This window comes from Catharus ustulatus, chromosome 3, assembly GCF_009819885.2.
Source record: "Catharus ustulatus isolate bCatUst1 chromosome 3, bCatUst1.pri.v2, whole genome shotgun sequence".
In the NCBI taxonomy this organism is placed as follows: Eukaryota; Metazoa; Chordata; class Aves; order Passeriformes; family Turdidae; genus Catharus; species Catharus ustulatus.
This window is the reverse complement of record NC_046223.1, coordinates 94,163,429-94,190,730: the sequence shown is the minus strand read 5'-3', so window position 1 is coordinate 94,190,730 and position 27,302 is coordinate 94,163,429. Positions and strand designations below refer to the sequence as shown.

Here is a 27,302-nt window from a genome sequence, read left to right as displayed (position 1 = left end):
ACAACAGAAGGGTGATTACGTCCAATTTCACTAAACAAGGCTGAGAAAGTCAGATTCCTACCTCATTCATATGTACTTTAAAATAAAACTGCCATGTTCTGCCCATGCTTGCTTTCTAAATCCCTTCATTCTGAGACCTCCTTCTGGCACACCTTTCTCAAAATCTTCTTAAGGTGAAACAGCTCCTTCTTAGTCTTTACAGACCACGGAAGACAAGTATTACATGTGCATATGAACGCATACACGGAAGACAAGTATTACACGTGCATATGAACGCATACATATACGTAGTTTGGTGTGAAATGCAGTGACTCTACACTTGTGTGCATGCTCAGCACAGAACAGCATCAGTGAGCCTTGCCAAGGGTCAGCCATGCCACTTGTCTGATCCCAGTGTCCACATTAAGCTCCAAAAGGAAATTTAAGCAACATTCATCAGTTAGAGGAATGCAATCAGCAGACAAGAGGTGCTTAGCAGCAAGGGAGACTAATAATGCACTGGCACAGCAGGGAGCTTTTTGGGATAGAAGCTGGGAAGCAGCAGAATAGGCTAGCATCTGCCAAGCTGCACAAACTACAGTAATTTCACGATTACAAGCCGCACTGAGTATAAGCCGCACTTCCAGGTACCAGCAACTTTCCATTCTTTGTCCATACATAAACCGCACCTGATTATAAGCCGCACGTTACAATAAAGAGTGTGATAAAAGGTATCTATTCTATCACCATCTGTTGAGGGTGGGGGCAGTGATCCTTATCTCAATGGGAGATATTCTGCTAATGGGCCATCCATTGAAACCAGGCAGGGCATTGTTCTTTATCTTTTCACAAACCATCCTTCCTCCAGCGAGTCATTTTCTGCTAATGGCCATTGAGTCCCACTGTGTGACTGATAAAATTACTGCATCCCATTGGAAGTTGCTCCAGCCAGGGGGAAGAGCCCAACATTTCTTACCAAGATAAAAACAGAGGTTTTGGGACACTAAGGGAGCCTCTTTCTCCACTGGATTCCAGAGGAAAACCAGATTTCTCCACATTACCACTGGACCTCCAGAGGGAAACTGCACCTTGTACAGGAGCACTGCTTCAACTGAATCACATCTGTCACTGCAGGAGGATGCAGCCACCATTTAATGGGACTGATACCAACACACTGCCAGACAGGGGGTCAGGTTGTACTCTGTCTTTGTCAGGGTTTGGAGTTTGTTTCTTTGTAGTACTGTATTTCTATTTTAATTTCCCTAGTAAAGAACTGTTATTCCTAATTCCCATATTTTTGCCTGAAAGCCCCTTGATTTCAAAATTGTAATAATTTGGAGGGAGGGGGTTTACATTCTCCATTTCAAAGAGAAGTTCCTGCCTTTCTCAGCAGACACCTGTCCTCCAAACTGAAACAGCAACTTTTTGTTCTTTGTCCATATATAAGCCACACCTAATTATAAGCTGCACTTTGGGTTTGGACCAAAATTTTGGTCAAAATGGTGCAGCTTATAATCGTGAAATTACTGTAATTGTTATAATCATGTAATTACTGTAATTGTTTCACATAGTTTTTGCTAGCTGTACTGGAGTTCTGAAACAGTACTGAAAAGTTGCAGGGTTTTGATTCTGCTGCACAAAAAAAACCCCAAAAAACCCCAAAACCAACCAAACAACAACAACAAAAAAAACCAAACAACGATCACAACTCTGCAACTCCAAGTATACATTATTGGATGGAAGAGGAAGATGAGAACACAAGGTGATTGTACTTGTTAGCATGACAAGGTCTCACTAGCAGATGTAACTGTTGCCCAAACAGTTGAGCATTAAGGCAATGATAGTAAGGTGGGGCTTGATAAGGGATAACGAGATAGTTCACTGTTTCGTATTCTCCACAGTCAGGAGAAGTCAAGCATAAACAGGGAGGTCAACTGACAGTTCTAAATGAGACAGAAGGATGACTAAGAGGCAGCGGACTTTTACCTGCAAATGCAAATTTTAGGAGACCTTTAGAAAGCTTTTTTTAGAGCAAGTGTTACTCTGTTACAGTCATATTTGGTAAGCTTTTTTTTTTGCCATTGCAAAAGTTTCATGGTTGTGAAAAATGGAGTCAAAAAGAACTTGACTCAAAATAGACAACAGCTCTTGGTTCTATTAACACTGCAATAAAAGAACTAACTTTTCAAAAGGCAGCAGAACCACTGTTTTGACCTTTCCAGCTCTTTACTCAGGAGAGGATGGGAGCACTAGGGAATGCTACCCTGCAATGTAAACTGTGATGCTGTCTCACTCTCTTCCAAACAGATGCCACCACCAGGCTCTGTTAGCCCTTAGCCTTAACACTTCTGTCTGACACTTGAGAAACAGTACCTGATGATTCCCTACAGTTTCATTCCCTTGGAACCCCAGGAAATGGGGTCCCCTAGGGGTTACAGGCATCCCAAGCGACCCCCACAGTTTTTTGTAATGAGTCTTACTACACATGCTGAGAAGTGGGAGTCCTAAGGAAAACCAAACCAAAGCAAAGGCTGGTATCTACACTCATGAGCAAACACAGTATTTCCTTTTCACAATGGCATCACCTAGCTGGGGAACAACCTTTCAACTATTCATACATACGCCCTGAAAGACAAACTCAGTAGTGCTACTGAAGTTGGGTTTTTTCTCATAAACATTCCTTTAAAAAATATTACAAAATACATTTTTCACTAAACATGGTTACAGAAACATCTCTTAAATACAAAAGTAATTTTGTTTATTCTGATTTTATCTCTGCCATTACATGAAGGCTGTCATCTTCATTCCTGATTTCTATCTTCAAGAAGTTTTAAAAACAATTAAACAGCCTCGGGCTGTGACTTCATACATGAAGGTCAAAGTGCAAAAGAGACTTTATGAAAACTGTCCAATTAGTCAGTTGATTCATCTCAGCTGCATAGAAAAGTGGTGCCACTTTCTAACAAGTAGATATCCGACAGGAAAAATGGAAAACAAATGTACTGCCTTCTGCATTAGTCTATCTACAGCACAGCTCAAGTAAATAACAGACCAAGGTATGATTTTGTGTTCGCATAAGAGCAGACTGGCTACAAGTACCTGGTCCATTAACACATTCCTAAATGTTGTGTTACATAAAAATATATAACTGCATAACACAGCAGAACAAAGTTGCCACACCTGAGTTTATTAGCGTTTGCTAAAATGAAGAGGTAGGCCAAGTGAGATGAACCAAGTTACCAGACCTTCTCTGAATGTTCACAGACATTTCTAATGCAGCTCTCAGCTCCTTAGCAAAATCATGTCTGCAATGATACTACTCTTAAAATCCTGCCTCTTGCCATGCTGGGGGCATGGTAGAAGAAAACTCTGAATCTCCTTTAACATAACACTCAGCTTTTTATTGAGCACAAACACTTTGTTAGGAATGGTCTCCAGGCCAAAGGAATAACGAGGCTCCCAGAGTGCAGTCTCACCATACATCTAAGATTACCAAGTGATCAGCTGCAGGTGCTGCAGGGGCTTGGTTGTACTCGACCCTTTTCTCCACACACTGCTGGTACTTCCCTCACATTAAGCAAAGCTTGTTTGGTCTACCTATGAAAGAGCTGAAGCTCTGCGGAGAAAACCAATCACTCTAAAAAACTGAATGGAAGAGTTTTCTACTGGGTTAACTTTTTGAACTCAGCTGGCCATAACAACACAAGGCAGGCAGCAGAAATAGAAGCCTGGAACACGGAGGGAAGCTGAACCAGCCTGCTAGTGGATTAGGCTTAGCTATCTTGTGAAATCTCACTCTGAGAAAGCAAGGACAACTAAAATCTAACACCCATTGAAAAATGAGTACCATCTCTTAAAGATTAATGAGAAAACCCTCAAGCTACGTCTGAGAGCAACAGGAAGACTGTCTATATTCGTGGACTCAAGACTGTGAGTCTCTTTTGTCAGTGTAACTTCAGTCATACCAGACATGTGGGAACACAAACGTCAGACACAGATAGATAAAAGTATATTTAAACTTTCTGAGTTCACACCACTCTAGCTGCAACATCCTGTGGTGTAGACTACACATACTTTCATTAAACAGATTTTAGTGGCCAAGCCCCTGCTCACTCATGGAAGTAGTTTCTGTACACTGATGCTTGCCCTGCCATTATAAAAGGGGTTCATTAAAAGAAAAACTGACTTCAAGAGACGAGTTCTCTCAAGGTGCACATGGTGAACAGCATTCTCTTCTGGCATCTGTGAACAGGTGCTATTACTTGAATAAAGTTTTCTCACAGCCTTTGCTGCTCAGAAAGCAAACTGTGCATGAGACAGAGATGCAATGGCCAAGTCTACTCTCCTCTTCCAACTTCCCTGCAGCCGCATCTGGGACACCTCCAAGTGACCAACAGCACGGACAAGGACAGTGCAGCACATGTGAAGCTGTTCCCTGTGTTCTGGGGAACTGATCAATAGAGGCAGCCTTTGCTCCTTTACAGAGCGCTGTCAGGCTGTGGCACAACTGAGCGCAGGTTTACAAGGCAGCACACCCAGGACCTCTAACTAAAGTTACGGTCCTCGGGCAAAAAGCACCTGCAACAAAGTTCAAGTCATTACCCGAGAGATCATCCTGGTCCTTGTTGAGAAGGCAGGCTGACACTTGCCAAACGCCCAGGAAACTCCGCGGTGAAGCAGGGCTCGGCAGGTCCCTTTCCCACGGGGATCCAGGAGGAACGCGGTGCGCGGACAGAGGGCTGCCACCGCAGAGCCGCCCGCCCATCCCCGCTCCCGCTTCCCTCACTTTCTTCCCAAAAACTGAGTCTAACTCCCAGCAGGCACTACCTTGGACTCGAAAAGCACAGACACGCTTTACTCAGATTCAACGAGAGCGCATAAACAAACTGCGGAGAAGGAGCGGGTGCTGCCGAGCATCGCCGCCCGGGGGATACACCTCCCGAGGGGCTGCCCGGGCAACCGGCTGGTGCCAGGCGGAAACACTCAAAGTTGTTGTAGCGTGTCAGAGCCGCGGAAACAGCGGGGCAGCCGTGCTGCGCAACGAGATGCGGCGGGCGCGCGTGTGTGCGCGAGGTAAACAAAGCCCCGCCGGGCAGCCCGCAACGTCCCCACCCGCCCAGCACCGCGGCCGAGCGGCCGGGCCCGCTCCGGGCAGCACGGCCCGGCCCCAACGGCACCTGCGCCCGCCACGGGGGGCGGCGGAGGCCGCGCCCGCAGGGCTCTCACCCACCTCGTCGCCCCACTTGAGCACGTCCTTGTGGCGGTCGCGCAGGGCGCGGTAGATGTGGAGGAACTGGAGGATGCCGTGCCGCCGCACGTGCTCCGCGTACCGCCGCGTCTCCTCCCAGCTCAGCGGCGAGCCCTGCGACAGCAGCCCCATGCCGGCCGGGAGGAAGGCAGGGAGGCCGAGGAAGCGAGCGGAGCCGGAGCGGAGCGGGTGCGCCCGTGCGCGGTGCGCTCTGTGTCGCGGGTGCGCTCGGTGCCGCGGCGGCGGGACCGAGCCCGGCGCCGCACGTGACAGCGGCCGCGCGTCAGGCCGTGACTCAGCACTTTCCGCCGGCAGGCGCCGCCCCCGGCGCGGGGCTGAGCGCGGCCTGGCGGCCCAGCGGCGCTTCGAGCGTGGAGCCGCCGGGCAAGGAGCGAGCGAGCGGCCCCAGGCAGGCAAAGCCGGCCGCCGGCAGTGACCGTGAGCGCCGCTGCTCGGTGCCCGCGGCCCACGGCCCGGGCGCGGGGAGGAGGCGCCGCTCGCCCGCGCCAGGCGACATGGCGGCGGGAGGGTGTCCCCCGCAGGACGGGGCGCGTCTGGCCGCGCTGGTGTTTCTGAGGGAAAGGCACCCTTGTGGGGCTGAGAACGCCAAAATAAAGGTGCTGACTGAAAGGCCCCAAAGCGCCGGCAGCGTGCGAACGCTGCTGTAGATTTTACAGATCAGAGCACTGGGGGAAAGCGTGATGCTCGGAGGGGGTGGAGTGAAATGCAGAGAGGTCACACCTCGTCCCCCGTAGATCCTCCTGGGCAGCTCCGGCTGCGGAGCCCACAGGCCGGGGTGTCAAGCGCAAGCCCAGGCCCTGAAGATGTTGAAAATGAGTTTGTTACCTGGGTGTTGTTCTGGAGGGAATTGCAACAGCATTGTCTGAGGAAAGAGGATACGGTGGCGTGTCAAGGTGTGTGTTTTACATTTGAGAAAACGCAGAAGGAGGCTATTAGTGTAAAGTCTTTGCTAAATGAGGAGACAAAAGGCTGAACGTTAACACAAGGGCAAGTTTCTCGCTGCTGAGAAGCAGAAATTCATTGCTCTTGGACCCTCGTTGATACATTCACAAAGCTGATCATAGGCCGCAGGGACAAGCAGGGCTGGTATATGATAAACCAATGCTTTGAGAAGCAGTAAGGTACTTAATGGATGAACTGTATTATTAGATATTTCATTAACGGAATGACTATACTTACAAGAATAGCTTAATTGTCTTTATTCCAGGATATGGGGTGCCTAAGGATAGAATAAGCTCCCAAGATAATAGAATAACAAAACTAAAATGCATTAGTGGACGATACCAAATATTAAAGTAAAATAACTCTGAAGTATTTTAATGACATAAGTTTCTACACAAAGGGCAGCACTGACAGAACAAGCAGTAATCGTTAGAATTAAAATTACAAACAATTTATAATGAGCTGGATTTTAGGAGTTCATGATTTTTAGGGGAAAAAATCCTCATGGTTTTGGCTGAAATTGTACAGGCTGGCCTGATTGAAAGCAGTGATGTTGTTGGTACTATAGTAGATCTGGAGATGGCTGGTTGACTTAGTTTTGGGGACAATAAAGCAATCTTTTATTCTAGCTAAAAAATCCCACAGCCTTTTTAATTTTTGAGACATGGGAGACCAAAAGTGTCACACTTGGCAATGGCAGTCTGATGAGGCATATCCCTCATGTGAAAGCCAAGTTGTACTTTATTTCAGATCTAAGGGGACAAAGCCTTGCGTACTTGAGAGCAATTGCACCGAAATATCAAGATTGTATGTTGGTGCCTTCATGCTGCCATGCAGTCTCAGCTTTTCCACTGCTTTGAGTTAGAGCTGAAGGACCTGAGGAGTCCTGGCCTGACAAGTAGCACCTGATAGCCAACAGCTGTGTTAGCCCCTTTCTGGCCCTTGGGGCAGTGAGCCTGGGTCTGGAGCAAATCTTGTTGTATCAAATCAAAGTCAACATTGTCATCTTATGAATCTGAGCCAACCTGTTGTTGTTGAGGGTCCATGCTCTCAGTTCATTTGGCTGACAGCAAGAGCTTTGTGTTACCTTTCTGGAAGAATTGGGTATTTGGTATAATCTCAGCTGCTTTGAGTGTGCTGGTGTATAATGCACTGTAAATATTTCCAGCAACATACGCAAATTTTTGAAATTAAGATCAGTTTTATTATATTGCTGGCTGCTATTATGCAGTCTGTACTCTTCAGCTGACCACTAATGCTACTCTTTGAACCTGCAATTCAAGAGCACATTTTCAGTGTCTTGTCTTTCTCAGTATTGAAGCTCAGCTAATTTTTCTGTTATTTTAGTGCCAATATTTGCTTTATTTCCAGTCCTGTGTTCTTAGTCTCATCAACTGTAGAGCTAATACATTGTTTATAACAGAAAATCAAGGTATTTTCCTTTTGCACCAGTAAAACTGGTGAATATGTAAACTCTCTTCTCGCAGTGCAGTCTCTAGTACAACAGTGTGACAAGTCAGCTCTATTTGTGAAGTGCTCACCACCTTTAGCTGAAGCTTTTCCCTCTCTAGTTCTAATGTATGTGTTCTGGCAGTGTGGGGTGATCAATAGCGGAGGACTAAGCCATTCTAGAGTTGACAGCATCACATGCAGGAATGTTCATTTGCACATCACCTAAAATACGACTTCAAGACAAACCACCATTGTATGATGTCTGCCCACATGCTTGATGTTGTATAATTATTTCCAGTACACTGAGTATCATGTATAATTACTTCCAGTACACTTAATATGATAAAAAGCTACTCTGAACATACAGGCAGTACTTTGGATGACCTTTTTAGTTTACTCTGTACCCATATCATCAGCCCCAAGGCTTAACTACTTTTTTCTGAGCAGTCCAAAGGAAATCATTGAGGGAAAAGGCTGATGCACCTGTAATTTGGTAGGTTGATCTGGTAGGAGGAGAATATATGAATTGCAACCTGCACAGCAAGGAGCTGTTTGACATATTCCTGCCTTCCTCCACAGAGGATAACTCACTTTGTGTTTTGTATAGCTGCAAAGCTATTCAAATCCGCTGCCACTAAACCTAAATACAGTACCTTGGCTCTTTGAGAATATACCCGCTGGGAGAGATGAAAGATATGTAGGCTCATAGGTGAGGCCACTCCTACAGAATCCTTTCTTTTACTGGCTGTCATTAAAAGTAATAAGTAACGAGCAGACGTCTTGTGATGAGGCTGTTATTAGAAAGAAGAAAGAAAGATTTGTTTTACTTCATGAATCATCTGCAAAAAAATTTTAAAGATTGTTGAGCTGGCATTACTGTGTATTGTGTTGTTCTCTGAGTAAAATGAGAAGAACTCAAATGAAACAATCCACTTCCAAAGTTTTGAAATTATATGTTTGGTAGAAGAAAAAAAACAAATTTTTTAATCAAATTTTTATGCTTCCAAGTCTATAATTTATGATATGCACTTATGTCCAGTATAATTGACTCAGGTGAGGAGCAGATGCAATAACTGCATCCTTTTGAGTGAAGAGGCCTCCAGACGTTTCCTGAGGCACTAGAGAGATCTGTGCTCAGTCAATTATTTCTTGATGCAGAAAGTCTTGCTGACTAGCAACTTGGATTAAATGATCTATCTGGGGGGAGAAGGAAGTCAGGACACTGAAAAGATTCAAGGGAAGGATCTTCTGATATATGTTCTGGTTAAAGTCTTCCTGCTCTACCTTGAGGAATATGACTAATGGGGAATTCTTCTGGTCTAACTAAATGTGCTTTTTCCTCTCCAAGCCAACTTCTCAATTAGTGTATGAGAGACACTTCTGTGACTCCTCAGTATTGCTTTAAAATTTCTTTTTCTTACTGTTGCCTGATGTAGAAATGACTGTAGTAGCATTAAGTTATGTCATGAGCCTAAATGGTGCATTTCTAGGATGTTTTTTGGTGAATTTTTATTGATAACCATTGATTTTGAGGGTTGAAGTTTTTTACTTCAGTAAGGGTGAATTGTGCATTTCAGTCTATTAAGTTTCATGCGTTTGTGTAAAAAGGGAATATAATCACATTGTTTCACCATTTGGTCTGTATTAGCATGTTCCTTTTGCCAGGAGCTTGAATTTCTCATTTCTGAGTAGCCCACATATTCTTTTGCTGTGTCTGTGGACAGGACATGATTACAGTGCCTTGACTGATTTGGGCATATCTAATCATACTGCTGCTGGCAGTAATAGCAGTTGTAATGTGTGAATTATTCTGTGTGCACATTGCTGAGCTGCTCCATCTCAGAGTGGTCTGGCATGGTGGCTGATGCCTGTTGCATCTTGTTCACCTTTGTCTCCTGCCACCACCAGTTCCCTTGGAAGTGCACTCTCCTATCAGTTCAGCTGTCACTGTGTCCAGATTGTCCTAAAGAGGCTCGTTGATGAAGTCCACAAGATACAAAGTATTCCAAAGAAAGCAAGAACTTCCAAATTATTTTCCAGTTTATTTTCTGTCCAGCATCTTCTAAGATGGAGACCTTTTATTATAGGATTATCTTTATATTCTTTTCCATAGGCTGACCTGTGGGGCTGTTTTTTCTTAGCAGATAACTGTGTAATATAAAATAAAATAATGCCAGGTGCTCAACAGCAAAGCTGAAGGCCGCCTTCTCATCCTATCTGCATGTTGAGTTGTTGTCTTTAATGCATCACTTAATTCATTGTATCAGAAGCAGTGAAATTCTTCTTTAGACATAAGAAAGACAGCGGCTGAGTGCAAAGTCCTTCCAAAGATTCTGTTGATGATTAAGCTTTACAAAAACCTGAATTCAGAGTGTGCATCTTAACAAAGTGACTGAGTTCCTTGGTTACTTGAATTCCCACCACAGGCAGGACTGTAGGTGTGTGCACTTTTCTTGCACACATGTATCCTCTTGAAGGACAATATACCAAAAAGTCCTAATTCCATCATCCACATCTCCTGAAAAGAATCCACAAGCCCACAAATATTAGTTGAATGTGGGTTGGAGCATTCAAAAGTTAGTTGAAAAGCAGAATAAATAAATAACATTTTTCTCTTTAGCAGCTGTCTCGTCTTTCTTGCCACACTCAAGCTGTAGCATATTTTTTATATAAAGTTTAGCAGCTAAGAATAAAATACTGATCCTTAGTGAAAAGAAAATGTAGAATTCACTGCAGTATAAGTTATAGTTCCTGGTGGGAGTGGTCAATATTTACAAGATTGCTCATCCTGTAGGCTTTTGGTCAGGTAACGATGAACCAAATGCAAATAATCCTCTTGTATTTTAAAGGGCCATATCTCCAAATCTTTAAATACAAAGTATTTTCGTTTCTTCTACTTCATATTGTGTATTTGATTTTATATGGAGTATTAAGTTCTATTGAAAACTTAAAAATTACTGGGAATGCCTTCCTCTTGTCTCTATGAATGAAATTGGTTGGTTGGTGGTTTTTAAAAGAATTTAGACTGAGATGAGTGCCAAATCAAAACAGTAAGAAGAAACCTTGGCAAAAGGGAGCATTTAGAGTGAAACTCAGTATTTGCTATGACATACTCTTTGAAGGTTACTGTTAACACCATTCATACCTCCTAGGTGTTTCCACCGGAGACTCCATTTCAAAGACAAATCAAACATGATAGTGAAAATACCTCTTGTGAAATTTCTTTAAGTGGACTAATTTATACAGTTTTAAAAGTTGGTCTAGTACTTAGTTACAGCGTTTTGTAATATGTTGCTGTTATTTATTACACCCCAGAGGAACAGGCAAGTGGTCTTATGTACAGGTAGACAAGCAGAGGATCAGAGATGTCAGGCTGCTTTGTGAGGGACGCAGAAGGCTTAATTTAAATACCTGAAGTAATTATTGCTTACCTTACCTTTAGGCCCCCAGCTCTAGGAGTTGATGCAGTTGTCTTTGAGTAAGACCCTCAGTTTCCCGTAAAGCCTTCCATGGAATTACTGCATAAGAAACAATAGTGACAGCCTGCCGGGGATGCTGGCAGTGGAGAGTGACACACCTGCCTGTGAGGAGAGGCAGCCTGCAGGTTGCAGAGGGCTTTGCAGGCAGGTACACAGCTTCCCTCCATGCTGTGCCCCACTGCTGTGCCCTGCTTCCAGCAGGGACCCCCAGGCAGTGAACTGGGCAATGGTTTATTAGGTATGGTTCTTGTCCTGCTCTCTCTCATCTAACTGCTTTCATCTGTGTCACTAGAAGGAGCCAGGAACTGGTTAGTGGCATCCCTGCCCTATGGCAGCACTCATGAAACAGCATAATTGGTGGGCTAGAGGCCTGAAAGGCATTTAATACAGGAACACCAGTGCCTGAGAAGTGGAGGGGAGAGCACTGGGTCAAAGAAGACTGTTGAGAAGCTCAGGGCTGCTGAGAGAAGTGTTGGTCTGAGCTGTATTTTCCCTGGCAAACTCCTGATCTCAGGCTCAGAGATGGATGGTGATCTACTTATTTCCCTGTGCAGCAGGTCAGAGGAGCTGGTAGATGAAGTGTGTCTGTGTCCTCACCTCTTAGACTTATTTCCTTGGGAGGGTTGACAAACTATATTCTTCTGGCCGTTCACCAGCTGATATTAAATCTATGATGATAAAGTAAGAAATATACGTAAAAGGCTTTTAAAATAGTGATACATCTTCATATAATCTAGTATATATTTCTAACCTTGCTTTGCACAAGGTTCATGATTCAGTTGCTTATATTCCCTGTTTCAACTCAAGATCTCCAATATATAATAATAATAATAATAATAAATATGCATGGAGGAAGATTTTTACTTCAAGTATGAAGAAATAGTTAAACCCGAGCAGGTGAGGTAAGAGTTGGAACCCAAACCATGCTTCGCATTACCAAATTCCCCAAGGCTCCATTGTTCTAGTATTTGAGGTTTATAGAAAATAACTGCCAGGTTTCTTTCCTATGCCTGTAAATGATTATATGCCTCACATTTTTAAGCTCTTCTAATACTGCCAGTAACAGCAGTACAGCCTGCATGTGGTAACCGAGTTGTTCACATCCGTAACTCCTTTAATCTTTGTCCAAATTCCCATTTCTGCCAAAGAATGTATCAGGCACCAAGATAAGACTCAGGGAAATGTAACCCTTGCCCCAAATAACCTGTCATGAACTGTAATGTTTTATCACAAGAACTGTACTTTGCACAGTTGTGTAAAAGAGCAACCATCTGCCTGCCAAACCTGCAGCTCTCCCACACTCTGTCATGCTGACACCAGGATTCCCAGGTTATGCCTGTTGGATTAGCTGCTTCCAGCTGGTTCTTTCCAAAGCCATGGCTATTGGGTAGCAGCACCAAGGCAGCATTGTTGGGTTTGTGCCCTGCACAGATCCGTGCTTGGTACAAAGGGGCAGAGAAGGCTGCAAGGTTCCCTCAGTGCAGGCTGTTGGGGGCATACAGCAGCAGAGCAAGAAGGAAGAACAGATTCCAAAAGATTCCACACTTAAAATAATTCAGTCTAAGCTGGTTATAACCTCCCTTTTAGTGTACATATGTACTGGTTTTGGTCATATGGATCACTTCCTGAGAAACCTTTGTTCTTCTCACATTTCTCACTACTCCAGTCTGCTTTAGTCTTCTTTTTCATAAGATCTCTGTAATTCTGTGGCACTCCACCAAGGAAAAAGCTTTAACTATATCATGAAAGGGTTGTTCAAAATCCCAAGAAGAAACCTGCGTATTACTACATGTAACAGAAGATTGAATTTATTACTAAGCCTAAACATGTTCCAGGCATCTTGAGTAAAACACGCTATTAGCTAGCTCAGCAAATACTAGTGAGGCTGAGCTGCCAATTTGCAAATAGACTGGCTGTATCAAGAAGGATGACATTGGCCTTCCATTGAATAGTTCAGGTATTTTAATAATTTTACATTTCAGTTTTATCTTTCTTTGGCAGCTTGTATTTCTGGATAGAGCTGCAGGTACTGAGAAATGTGTGGAATATAAGCTGAATAGATCTACTTTTTCCCAGTGAGAAACTGAGTTACGTGAGGGAACAGCTCCCAGGTGCTGTCTCACTACTGCTTCCGCATGCTGCATAAACACCACTATTGGAAGTAGCTATGGATCATGGGCTGCAGGGTCTTTGGTGTGTTACCACACTTGTTTCTCAGCCTTTGTTGCAGAAAGAAAGATGTGGTCCTAAATGAGATTGTTGGGAGGTAAGGGATAGATTCTCAAAGACAAAAATGCTACAACTAAACAGATGTGCAGCTCTTAAGGGATGGATAAGTGCTTTGGAAACACCACAGATACTACTCGACATTTTAGGCCTCTAAACGTATTGAAAAGGCAGCTGTCTCTTGGACTTCTTCATGTTCACCTTATCATGTTATTGGTCAATCCTTTGAGCCAGGCTGTATAATTACTGTCAGGCTGCAGATGGCTATTAGGAAAAGCCTGCAGGACACAAACCAAAGAATTAAAATGTCTGCAGCAAAGCTGCACAGGTAAAGTTACACGTTTGGGCTTGAGATTGTCTAACAACTCATTTCCATATAAAGAGGTTCTGTGCCCTTCTCCCTGTCCTCCTTCTGCCTTGGCCTACCTCCCCTTACATGCACTGGCTTGTGTTTTCTGACCCTGCACCAAGCCTATTCTAATTACTGGAATTGAGAAGAATATTAAACTGGAAAAAAGGTGAATTGTTTGTGATAGCGTATGGAGTTGACTCAAAGCATGAATGTACTGATGAGCACAAAGCTAATGTAAAGAATGTGATGGATCTGGGTCTAGGAAAAGGAAGAGGAGAAAAACTGACAAGAACTTTATAGCAATGGAAATCGGGTTAATGTTCTTTGTGATAAAGTGCCGCTACTCCTGAATAAAAAATGGCCAAATTCTCTCCATGCACAGTTCAGCATCATCCTGCATATTCATATTATCTTTGTTTTTCTATATGGTTTTGTCTTTCACAGTGTGGGTATAAGTGGATAAAGCTGGGATTGCAGTATGACAGATCAGTGAGATATCAGCAACACAGCTTTGCTCTGAGGGAGGTGGTAGTGGCATATTTTATAAACTTGCCCTCAGTTCTCCCTAGGAGACAACAATCTGTCTTGCCAGCTCCCTGGGGCTAAGGTAGGGTTTCTTTCTCTTTTTTACCCCCCATTTTTTAGCTATTTTTTCCCCTGTCATAAATTCTGGAAACAGATCAGCTTTCCATCTTCCTCTGAAAAATCTATAGAAAAACAAGACAGCAAATAACTAAACAGCAATGAAATGTACTGTTGGAGAAGAAGGAGGGAAGTTAATGGTTGGCAGCAACTAGTAATCATTCCAGCATTTCAAAGTTTTTCCAGATTAACTGAAGACATTTTCTGTTTTTGTTGAAGTGAAAGACAATATTTCCATTGGCTGCAGTTGGGACGGTTTTAATTCCTTACGTTTTGAACCATCCTGCTTTTCAATCTAAAATAATAAAATATTATATTCTTTCAAAACTGGATCAGTTATCTGATGTGTGGATTAATCATTCATTTTGCCTCTTACCTGATTATATCCTCATTCTTCTACTAAGGTTAGTTTAAAAGAAAAGGCACCTCCCAAGCTATCCTCCATTGAAATGTCAACTGAGGCTTTCTTGTTCACTTTTTAAGCTCTGTGGGAAGTACAGCTTCAGGCTTCTTATAAACAAAACACAGCAAGAACCTGTTTTCCTCACGCAACAATGTTTTGAGGTGAACATAGCAATGACTCACTGTTGCCTCTGGCACCCTGCTTTGGCTGGGCAGGTGCAGTGGCAGGAACATGGGAGCATCAGTTGCATGGCAGCACAAGGGCAATTCATGCCAAAACATGGACAGCCTCGCGTGCTGGGGAACAAGGCAGATGCCTGGACATAAACTGCAGAGAATGGCCAGGACACCCACACAGGGCTGAAGGTACAACACAGGATTTACTGGACCTCTTTGCCCTCTGCCTTGGTGGCTGGAGGCTGGGTGGGATGTGCCAGGCACTCAAGAGGGCATCTGCATGTGAAAACCTGCATCTTTAAGTTCCCCTAGAGCTGATGTGTTAAAAGTCACGGTGAAAGAGCTAACCCACACAGAGAACATACTTGCTGGTTTTCCTTAATGTATTCTCCTCTGAAACCTTTAAATGCATTATGGTTTCCACTTTTTTTTTTTTTTTTCCCAAACAAATGGGCTATTGATGCTGGCTTTTTTCTTTGGCATAGCATATTGGAGCTCTTGGCAGCCTGAAGATCAAGGTTCCCATGCTGTGAGTTGCCACTGCCTTACAGGCAGCTCTCAGCCCTGTGCTTCTGGTTGCACAAATATATCCCACATGTTTTGTCTCCTGGAAAACTGGATGAATGGTCCACCTTCAAGTGAACAGATTAACCAAAACTCAAGGAAAAATATATCTTCCAGGTGCATAGATTTCCTTTGAAGGAAGGAGTTCTTTTCTTCTTTGTCTGTGCATGTAGGCACTGGATACAGTGATCTGTCCTAGCATAGATCAGAGGGAATTTCAAGCTTTCAACTTCATATTTCCCTATGATACCTTCAGGTATTCTCTGTAGTCTGTACTGTGCAAACATACCCTACAGTCAGTTAGTCAGCCTGAGGACATTGGTGTAACTGTGCCCAGTGAGAGTAAAAAATGTGTATTTTCTGGGGTTGAGCTGAAATACGCTGCTCTCTGAAATACCAGCTTTTAGGGTTGAGTGAAGAACTTTGAAGGAGGGTAGGAGTACTGCCACAGTAAATGCAGCTGGACATGGCTATCTCACACAGCCTGTGGACACAAGACATGAAAACTGTTCTCACAGCTTGCTTAGTCTACAATTTTTAGTTTACTGTCTTGGATTACTGAGTCATAGAACACAGTTGCAGTTGATTTGAACTTTGAGAATAATTACATAAAAGATTACATTTTTCATTTCCTATTCAGAGTTTTACTGGGAGTGAGTTCAGTAAACAAAAAAGAGTGTAGAAGATCAATGTTAATAAAAATCCTTCCTAGAATCTCATTAAGAAATCTCATCTGGTTCCTGTGTACTGAATGAAGTAGGGATTTCTTGAAAGAAGCACAATGCAGTTTATCATGAAAGAAGTATATCATAATATGTGCACAACAGGATGTCACATTAGGCAAGCTTAATTCTGGCATTTCATGACCTTAAAGGTATTGACTTTGCAATAGCAATTTTCTTTCAGTGTAGGGCTACTTTTACTTGGGTTGTGTGCATGAAAAACCTCATAGTTTCACAAAACTGGGAACGTGAAAATGCAGGCCTCCTATGAATACACCACTCATGTTGTTATTTATGCATTCCTCAGCAAGTTAGGATGCTTTTGATTTATAACACATCCTCTGCCCTTTGAACTGCACTCAGAGACAGGCTGCCCTTCCCAGGGAGTCAGTGCCAAAATGGTGCTAAGACATCTCTGTTCTCATTGCCTTTGACACATTATATGCTAGTAAATGAAACTTGCTTATTCCCAGCTGCAGAAGAACCTAACACGAACTGAGCACAGAACCGTCTGTTATTTGCTTTTCATAATTTCTCTGTGATAAATGTATGTCTTGTGCTGATCCATTGGCTCCATGTGCTGATCCTTGCCTTGGAGTCTTCACAAGAGCATAAGGCTGGCCCAGGCTGAGCAACTGCAGCGTTGCTGTGTGGGGATGGCACATCTGCCAGTCCCTGCTTGGTTCATAAACCTCCACAGACTGGAGGAGCAGGGCTCCCTCAGCACTTCCAACCCATATTTATTGTGTCCTTGGAATTTGAGGAGTTTCTCATATCATGCAACCCTCACCTTTCCACGTGGGAAATTCTTCATCAAATTCATAGCTACCAAAGAGCTTCCCAAGAGACCAATTGTAGTCTTGTCAATCTAGGGAACAGCATGCTTCCCACCTGGTCATGCTCTCCACAGTGACTGAACCTCTCCATAAAGAAGGTATATTTTATGTCTTTTCTTGTTCTCGGTAATGACAGCTGATTTTGTCAACATTTTCTAATGACAGGCACTCTTAGTGATGCCAAGAGTAAAAATTTTCAGCTGAAAGGAAGTCTTGCGAAGTCAAATTTGGGTGAGAACTACGGGACACTTTTTCCTTTAAACACTGATGCTGGATTTGTATATGGTACCAATCAGAAAACACTACATTATTTATCTATGTCCTGATTTTATCATTCCTTAAGAAATAGAACATAATTTTGCCCACTGAAAAATAAAGGCAACAGCTGCTATTCAGTTTCATATTGTACTTGTGAAGGAAGCAAGTTTCTGCATCTCAGATTTCTGCATTTGTTTAGCTGTCCCACTTGCACACTGACTTCTTCAACACCTACAGAGCCGCTCAGTAGCAGAATCCAAACCAGAATTAAACCTGAGAGAGGAATCAGAAGATAGAAACTGTCCTAGTTGATGGGGAAATATTTGATTGACTGCACTAAGGATGTAGTTTATTTTAAATATTCTCATCCTTTTAAAATACTAAGAGATCTAAAAGTAGATCTGCAAAGTAGATGTTGCAACTTTGAAATGCAACATTGCTATTTCTGGGGATGGTACCAAAAGTAAATGTAATTGTCAAAAATACTCAGAAATATTTAGTTGCTGTTCAGCAAGCACTGAAATAGAGAAGCTCCCCTGGACCAAGCTGTATGTTAATTAGTGACCCATCACTAGGAAAACACCTCCTATTGATTATATATAACCACAGTATGACCAAACAACAATGCAAAGAAATGCATCCACAAATTTTAATTGTTTTCAACTCCAATCTCTGCTCTCTGCTTAGACTTTAGGCTACTTGGAGTTGAAAACAATTAAAATTTGTGGATGCGTTTCTTAGCATTGTTGTTTGGTCATACTGTGGTTATATATAATCAATAGGAGGTGTTTTCCATGGTAAGTTACATCAATATGAAAATCAGGTTTCCATTTCCTCAGTAGTCAGGAATTTCTGACTCAATATGATGCTATTTGAAATAATCTAAAAGGATCAAATATTCTGTAAGAAAATAAATGAACAAATAATTTTTATAAATTAATTTTGGTTTTTTGTTGATATATCACCAAATGAATCCAGAAAGATAAGGAATTCTTTTTTTCAGAGAAAATGAATAAATTTCTTATCTTCGGAAAAATTTGGCTGGTCTCTATCCTTGTGTAAGGTCATATTATTTCTCTGAGCTAATAAAAAAGACCAGTGACTCAGCATCTCTAGCTTATAATTCAATCTCAGGTGAAAAGTTTGAATAGCATGCCGATATTTCATCTTAATGTATTATCTTCATGAGAGACTAAAGAGAGCCTTCTGGAATGCAAAAAAAAATGAGTACATTTAGCCATAATTATTTTTAAGTCCTCTGGGGGTTTTTTTGTTTTGGTTTTTTTGGTTTGTTTTTTGTTTTTCCCCGGGTGGCACTTGTTATTCCTACATGATTTTAATTCCTCATTTGGATTGACGGATCAAATTTGCCATCAACTCTCCCACTTTCCTACCAAAATTGGTAGGAAACATACTAAAACATGAAAAGGGATAATTACAGCAAGAAGTATTTTCTCTTCTGGCTGGTGAGTTGGTTTATTTTAATCTTCAGCACTATCACTCATTTCCAAAAGCTTCAAGTGGAAAATGCAGATATAAACAGAATTTTGGTACTCCACAGAGCACAGCTTGAAGAGGACTTTCAAGAGAAAAAGTTGTTTCAGGAATTAAACTCAGGTACTTTCTTTTTAATTGCACTTCAAAGTTATGGCAAGAAGGGGGGTGCACAGAGAGAGGAGGCAGCCTCAAAGTATTTGTGGGGCGGTCACTGTGCAGCAGCAATGTTTTGCATGAGTTCACCAACACAGGGCCAGGCTGGTTCAGGAGCCCTCTTGGAGCAAGAGCACCTTGTCTGGGTCTCTCTTGCCTGTGTCAATGGGCAACATCACACGTGTCGTGGTCTGATACAGCTCAAACCAACATTCTTTTTGCAGAGGGGAGAACAAAGGTTTGTCCAGTTACTTAGTCACTAGTAAATAGAAACATAATTAAAATAATTACACAAAAAGCTCTATATACTGTGTCCTGAGGGTTGCCACGAGGTTTTCATGCAATGCAGGCAGCTGACTGCTTTGTTTAGCTTTTCACAAACGTGGTGACTTGTCTGAAGCAAATGCTTTCAGAGCCTCCTCCCCTGGCACTTCCAACTTGCATTCCAGTTCTAACAGCAGCTGCTCTTTGTGGGCTCTATGACTTGTGTGGCCCAGTTGCAGAAGCAGATGTGCCCTCCTCATTCTTGGAGAGAAGACTGAAAAGGATTACTCTGCTAGGGCTGAGAAGTTGGCTCAGGGATAGGAATTGTATTTTTAAGCTAACATTTGCCAGAATTGGTGCTAAAAGATACAGTGGTGCCTCCCTCCTGCTCATTCCTATGCTCTCCCTTGAGTTTGCACAAGCCTGGTCTGAACAACAAAGGAATAAATCCAGTTGAAGTCTCAGCCAATGGGAACAAAATCACAGCTGTAATCTGGCTTGGGGTTGTGATGTGGTTTCCATCCAGCCATGTGCACATGTGTGTGGAGCTGGAGGGGAGGGAGACAGCTGTCTTCAGGGAACCAGGGAGGAGGATGCAGGGTGGTCTCAGGGAGCTTGTGCTTCCTCACAGAGTGAGGTTACATGGGATGGCTGAGCCTGGGGGTGGTTGTTAACCTGGGGACAGTGACACTGACCTTCAGCAGAGCTCTGTGAGCCCTTGTGAAATTTTTCTGATCCCTAATTCCCTGGGGTGGTGCACACGTGAGCACCAAACCCCATGCCACAGCATGCCACAAGCAGGATGGAAGTGCTGGAGCTGCAGGCATGAGCAGGAGCACTCTGACAGCATTCCCCAGGCATTCACGAAAAATTGCAGGGATGGGCATGTGGCAATCTAGGATGAGTGTGCAAAATGGTGTGAGGGACATGCTGGGAGATGCCCCCAGCCCAGCTGTCCTAGAATTTCCCTCACAAGGTAAGTCATAAGCATGTATTGTACAACTGTGTGTTCAGGGTGGCTTTTCACAATGAAGTTGCATAAAATTGACTTATTTGTGTGTTGAGAAACCAAGTCAGAGTTGAGGAGCACCTCTACATCTACACGCTAGCCCATAGTAGGGATTTTGCAGGCCAGCTCTGGGGTTGGATAAAGAGGCAGCGGAAACTCAGGTTGTCCTCAAAAGAGGGCATTGCAAGAAAAAGTTTCAAGGTCCTTTACTAGTAAATGGTTGTTTTTTCTGTTTTGCAATACAGAACAACTAAATATTCTGATCTTGTTGGAACCAATATATCTTGTGTGACTTCCCTTTCATCTTCTTTCATCACCTTCTTTCTTTATCTCTGACTAGAAAAATATACATTAATTCCTGGAAAAGTTTACAAAAACCAAAAAGGTAAGTGAACTAATTTCACCTTTGTGGAAGAGGGCAAATTGTTGGTGCTTGCTGTCAATGTGCATTGATTTTACCTGGTGGGAAGATGGTGGTGACACCAGCATTGAGGTGTCTTGCTCTAACAACTCACACATGTACAGGGGCTGTTGAGCAGATGGAGATAACTCAAAAAAGCAGTAGAAAATGTAGCATCTTCCTCTGTGAAAATATCCACAAATATATTTTTGTTTTTTCACTCTTTCCATTGGGAAGATTTTTTGATTTTTCAGCCCAGCATTCAGATGAAGGAAGACTCAGTGATCAGAGTGTCCATCCATCTGTCCCACTCTAAAAGCTTTTAAACCAGCCACCACTCTTTATCATCATGAAGTGACACAGAGCTCAAAAGAATTAATGTAAGATTCATTTCACCTAAGTTTAAACTTCTGTAGTACCAATGTCTTCATCTGAGATAATCCCTTTGGTTGTCCTTGCAGTTAGTGGAGACCAGTTGGCATGTTTAACCTTGATTCAAATGACCTGATTTAGATGTCTATTTTGGGATAGGATGAATCATGGAGTAAGAGTGCCCTTCTCTCTTTCCTGCTTAGTTAGGATGGCCATATGAGATGAATAGTGGGATTTTCTACATGACTTCTGAAGACCATCTCTACATAAGAAAGGAAATTTATTGAGGCAAAGCTGAAGTGTGTGCTCACCAACAGTGGTAGGGCCACTCACCGTGAGTGACACAAGACAGAACATGCCCCTTGTCAGGGAGCCCTTCATTTAGATGGTATGAGAAGAAACAAGTTGAGGTGAGGAGAAGGTCATAAAGAGCTTTAGAAAAAGTTATTGTGTTGGGCGGGTAAGAAAATAAAACAGGAGATCAAAATAAACCAGGCTGCACCAGGCTTACTGCTTGCAGAATTAAATTATTATTCCCAGGAACTCACCACAACTCTGTGTGCTGTGACTGCTCAGATAAATCAACTTCTAAAATAACCCTTTCAGTATTTAGAGGTCAAGCCCTACCTCTGATCAGCATAGTAATTTTCTGTTTCCAATTCGATAATTTTCAAATATGTGCTTTTGATGCTTTTTCCAAGAAGCACTCTCTTTTCTCTGAAAAAGTCACTGTAAACACCTCATAGCCACCTAATTATTATCTCTGAAAGTCCTCAGGCCCACTAAACACTTGATGATAGTTGGGTGGTTGCTATACTGAAATTGCTGCTTCAGATTGATTGTTTCTGTTTCCTGTTACTTTCTACCTCATGGCTCTGAGTCCAAGGGCTTCTATTCAGACCTTTTCTTCTTTGAGCACAGTAAAAGTCTTAGTCAACACACCAGCTGTGTCTATAAAATTTATGGTAATACGAGTAGATAAATGTGAATACATTACTGTACTAGTTCTGCCCTGAATGTGTGAATGTTAGTGGTGTTTCTTCTAAACTGAAGGGTCTGGAAGTTGTTATGACAATGTTTCTAAAACATGCTCAGCCCTGCAAAGTTGCCTGATTAAGCTCGGCACTCAGTTGTTTGTGGAAGGAGACTGAGAAGTAGGATTGTGCTGTACCTGCACAGACAACAAGAAAAGGAGGAAATAAAATTGAAGAATGTACCACATATCATTTACTGATAAAAGAGTCACTATCTCCTTAATAAACTTGGTAGCAATTTGTGCTTTGTCATGGTGACTCTCAGCCTTTTGTAAGGCAGGGTGTTATCCAAGACTGGCCTCAGTGAAAATGCAGTTGCTCCCACAAGCATATTCTTGTCTTAGGATCACTTGTTAATGCATATTTATTTAGTAATTTACTTCCTGGAAACAATTCCATTCATGTTCACTTTTTCATTATCAGCAAAGTGTAACTCATTACTATGTTTTTCAGAAGGCACGAGTGCGATACCAAGTAAGCTAATTGCTAGCTTAAAGCCATGGAGTGGGTCAGTGAGTCACCAATGGAGCAGTTTGAATGTCAGACAAGTTTTGTTTTGTGTTTCATTCCAGCAAAAACAAAATAATGCAGCTGGGAGAAAAACTTCAAGACAAATGAACTAACTGGACCAATCACTCCCAAGCTGATCTTGACCAGAATTTGGTCCAAAGTCCAATGCTTAATGATGATCAGTGAATGCCAGATGCTCATTTCATCCTCAAAAGCTTTGTTCCCCATAAAACTCTGGCAAGGTTGCTGTCTGCTGTCCATAATACCTCTGTTTGGGTATCCTTATCTTCCTCATGGCACAGTGGAAGGAAGCATGGCCCATGCGACATCCTTGTTGCCATCCTCTTGCAGAGGGAGCAGAGGCCTTCTGGTCATGATATAAATGAACAATTCATCCCTTAGCATTTTCCAGTCCGACTGCTTCTATGCATGTCCTTGGTTATTAATACTGGCCATTCCTTTAAACTCATTTTACTGTTTTTTCTGATATTCTTAACCTGTGTCACCCATAACTCCCTGTAAGTACAATTTCTGTCCCCGTACGCTAAAGGAGGGCCACAGGGCTGCCTTCCAGGGATTTTCTTGCAAAATACAAATAAGCCAGATTAGGAAAAGTTTGAATGCAGTCTCTAAACACTGAGCTACCTGTGTGCACATATATTTGTTCTGCACCAGCCTGTTAAGGCTTAAGAATGTGAACTGTTGATAGACATATTTCAGATGAGTGAAACAATACGTGAGAGCTTCTAAAATTAAAAGACATGACAGCTTTAAAACATAAGGGAAACCCATGTCCTTTTGGGATGGCTGGATGCCAGACAGGACACCCTCCCAGCGCACAGGCAGTGCTGGATATTTATGTGTGAATCTTGTCTCAAGCCAATATAGTCAGTAAAATCTAAGGAGTAACTTGGGTTATCCTACAGTAGGACTTGTGGGTAACTGAATAAATCACTTTATATGCCTGCATTGGCTGATAGTGTACCTTTGACTGTACTGCCTGTAAGTGAAGGTTTAATATCTAGTGCATATATAAATGTCTAAACTTTTGTGTTCTGACCTTGGTTGTCCTCAGTGATTCAAAGGACCAGTAGCAGATATGAAAGCATTTAGCTTACACAGCAGCTAATGCCTGCAACTCCTCAGTTCATGACTTGCATGACTGATCTGGCCTTTTTAAGTGGTCTGCCCTTCCAAAGAGATATGATCCTATGGGAATTCTTTGAACACTTCTCATATGAACAGATCCCACTTCTGAGTAGTGACCTAAACTGACATATCCTGCTCTGCTTCTGCTGCATGAACCAGTCTCTTTCTGTGACTTCCTGCAACAATTTCCATCCAGGAGACAGGTGCATCTTTTGTTTCAAAGGATTGTGTGAGAAGAATTCAAGCTGCTGCTAACATCTTAGGGTGTTATTACTCACATAACACCTTAAGAGAGCTCTGCTTTGAGTTTTAATACATGATTTATAATCTTCACTTACATTTTTCAGCTTTGTAGGATTCCTTGGCAGTCTAAGTGATTTGCAGTTCACCTGACCTGCCACATCTGTTCCTCCTTCAGAAGAGCTGATGTGTTACTTCTGACAATGTGGCCAAGGTGTCCTTTTGCCAGAGCTTGTTTGACACCAGCAATGAAGCAAAGGGACCCTGAAATGTCACTGACAGCCATTTTGGCTGCTTCAGTGCATTTACTGTCGTTCCACCAAGTGTGAGCTAATGGAAAGCAAAATATTCTTATTATAGCAAACCATAATTCACTGGCTGAACTCTCAAGTGTATGGTGTATGCAGTGACCAGCATAACAGCTTTAGAGCAGCAGCTGGGCCAGGAATCTGTTGGCTGCACCATTCTCCCAGCAGCATAGGAAATAACTGTTTTTCCCATCTGCTAAATGTCAGTAATTTAAAAAATGTGTTCATACTGCACTGGGATGAAAGCAAAATATGTTCTTGCATGAACTTGTCCTAAGCTATCAGCATTTAGCAGACAGGCTTGGGAAGCTGAAAAGAAAAGTATTCTTTACCCTGCAAGGGTGGTAAATATTAAGTTATGTATTTAAACTGGAACAGTTCTGACAGAGGAGACTGAAAAGCTTTCAGATAGATTGATGGTAAGATCGTGTATCTGCAACATGCAAACCAAGTCCCTGGTGTGAGCCAAAAACATGAAAGATGTATGTCCTCCCCAGTCAAGGCTATGTCCTTTTCCCTGTGAAAGTGGGGATGGAACTCTCTTGCAGTGACCTGAAATTCATTCCAAATCCAAGAAATATTTCCCTGATGCCAATATTGTCAAACTTCATGCACCGTTGTGCACTTTGGTTTTAATAAATAGGAATTTTTTCAGCTCATCCTTGTTGAATTGCACTCTGCTTTTTTAGGATCATGCAACCAGCCTGTTGGGATCGTCTGGAGGTACAAATCTTTTCTCCCAGGATGCTGACGGACAATAGATGGACATGAGAGAAGGGACAGTGGACAGACCACTGCTGAAATGCACATTTTTACACGTGTAAACATTTTTACATGTGTTACACTGTGCACATTTTTACATGAGTATTTCAGCAGTGAAAACTCTTGAATGTTCTTCCCGTCTATCTCCTATCTCCCTGGAGCCGCCAGCAGTGCTGGCTGAAATAAGCACTTGCTGTCTTTCCCTCGGCTTTCCCGGCACTGTCCCCACCGGCACAGCCGTGTCCCCGCGGCCGCAGCACGGCCCTGCTTGTCCCTGCTTGTCACCCTCGGGGAGCCCGGCTCCATCCCCGGCCTCTGGTGCCCTCCAGTGTCTCCTTCCCGGAACAATTCAGGAGAGCAAAACCCTCTAGAGATCCTGCTAGAGTGATCCTTCGGGATGCGTGAGCATCAGGTGCCGAACTGAAGGCTGAACTAAATTAGCTGGGCAAGCCTTGTGCCCGTACTAAAGGCAAGAGGCAGAAGTGCTCGGCTGACATTAAGCCAGGCTGAGAAAGACAAGCTTTGCTACGTTCAGTAAAGCGACACTGCATTCCTACTTATCTGAGTAACAATTTGGAGAGCAGCCTTTCCAGAGACATTCCCTGCATAAACATTTGCACCTTAGTTAAAAAAGGTGGCTTTATCCAACACAGAATGAGAGTCGTGATTTGTTCTGTGGCCACTTTCACTGAAAAGAACACAAGTTGCAGACTGAAAGACCTTTAATCTGAATTTATTCTCTTCCTTTAGAGAAGTAACTTGAACAAATTTACTGTTTGGCTCAGGATAATCCCCTGCACCAATGACACAAAACAAAAGCAGTCTGTTCCATCTGGCTGTTTCTAATGAAATTCAGCAGAATTCTGACCCCACTCAGCTATTTGTCATCACTACAGAATCAGAGAGTCACAGGATGGGTCAGGTTGGAAGGGACCACAGAGGGTCATCTGATCCAGCCTCCTGCTGAAGCAGGGTCATCCTAGAGTACTTGGCACAGGATTGTGTCCAGGTGATTCTTGCGTGAGGGATACTCTGCAGCTTCTCTGGACAACCTGTTCCAGTGTGTGGTCACTGCACAGTAAAGTTCTTCCTCATATTCAGGTGGAACCTCTTGTACTTAGGAATTTTACTTATAAAATACATGGTGTCCTTCAAATGAAAAAAGAATATGGTGCCATAGGTTTGAGTAACGTTTATCTTATAAGCATTCCATGAAAATAAGCAGCATACCTAGGCCTCTGCATACTGGGTTTAAGTTGCTATAATGGACACCATAAATCTATGCGAGACCTAGAGTAAATTGTGGATAGTTTCTTTTGCTAAGTAAATATTTCACTCATATTATTTAATTGTTTTTGAAGGAAAATGATGACATAATAAGCTCTGAAATGTAACTGCAATACAGAAAAACAAGCTTTCTCAAGTCCTTAAGTAACAAGGCAAATATAAGAAATAAAGGATCCGGCTAGTTTCTACTTTAATCCATGTTTACTTTAGCAATACTGGCAAATAATGCATTTGTCAAGACTTACTTAAAATATTTTTGATTTTATATCATAGTCTAATTGTAACTTCTGTCTTTCTAGCAGTTTTTACAATACAGACTCATGGCTTGACTCTTAAAAACCATCCTTGAATTTTGAAGCTAAATCATCCCTTTTGTTTCCTCAAAATCCTCATCACTACCCAAGGCAGCCAGGACTAGTGGACACATCAGCATACACATAGGTCAGCCATTTACTCTGGACTGCAGTGTGGAGATCTGAGGGACAAGCCTTCTCCAGGCTTGACTTAGTGGCCATAGCTGGACACCCAGTGCCATTTGAAATGCTCTGCTCTGGGGCATCTGCACAAGGGACATTTAGATGACTGAGTCCTGACCCCCACACTTGATGTGCAGGTAAGCACACCCACAGGCATGCAGTGGCTTTTTGGGTGACCTAAGGAGCCCAGCTGCTGCTCCAGATGTGCATGGGTCCTGGTTCAGAGCCAGCAGGCTCACCTAGCTGCCTTGGCTCACCCAACTGTGAGCAACCTGGTTGGAACAGGAAAATTGCTGTACAGAAGCATTCATTGGTTGAAAACCATGAGAGAGAAAGGTCTGCCAGCCTGGAATTGGGAGGCTGAGGACTAGGCCTGGGAACTGCAAGCATCCTTGAAAAGTGCAGCCAGGCACCTAGAAACCAGAGACATCCCAAGGTACCAGGAATAAATGCAAACCCAAGAGATTGTAGTGACAATTTACTGTCTGTAAATTACTGTTTCCAAGAAAGTGGAAAATAATATAGAGATATAAAATTGCTG

The 27,302-nt window shown here is 42.8% G+C and overlaps 1 protein-coding gene across 1 annotated transcript in view; it reads right to left on the bottom strand.

Annotated features, from left to right (window-relative positions):
• Positions 1-5,462, bottom strand: part of GCLC (glutamate-cysteine ligase catalytic subunit) — a 35,859-nt gene extending 30,397 nt beyond the window's left edge. Inside the window, exon 1 of the mRNA XM_033056135.1 lies at positions 5,210-5,462. Within this exon, the coding sequence (XP_032912026.1) occupies positions 5,210-5,359 (150 nt within the window). The 5' untranslated portion in view covers positions 5,360-5,462. The remainder of the gene's footprint in view (positions 1-5,209) is intronic.
• Between the last annotated feature and the right edge of the window lie 21,840 nt (positions 5,463-27,302).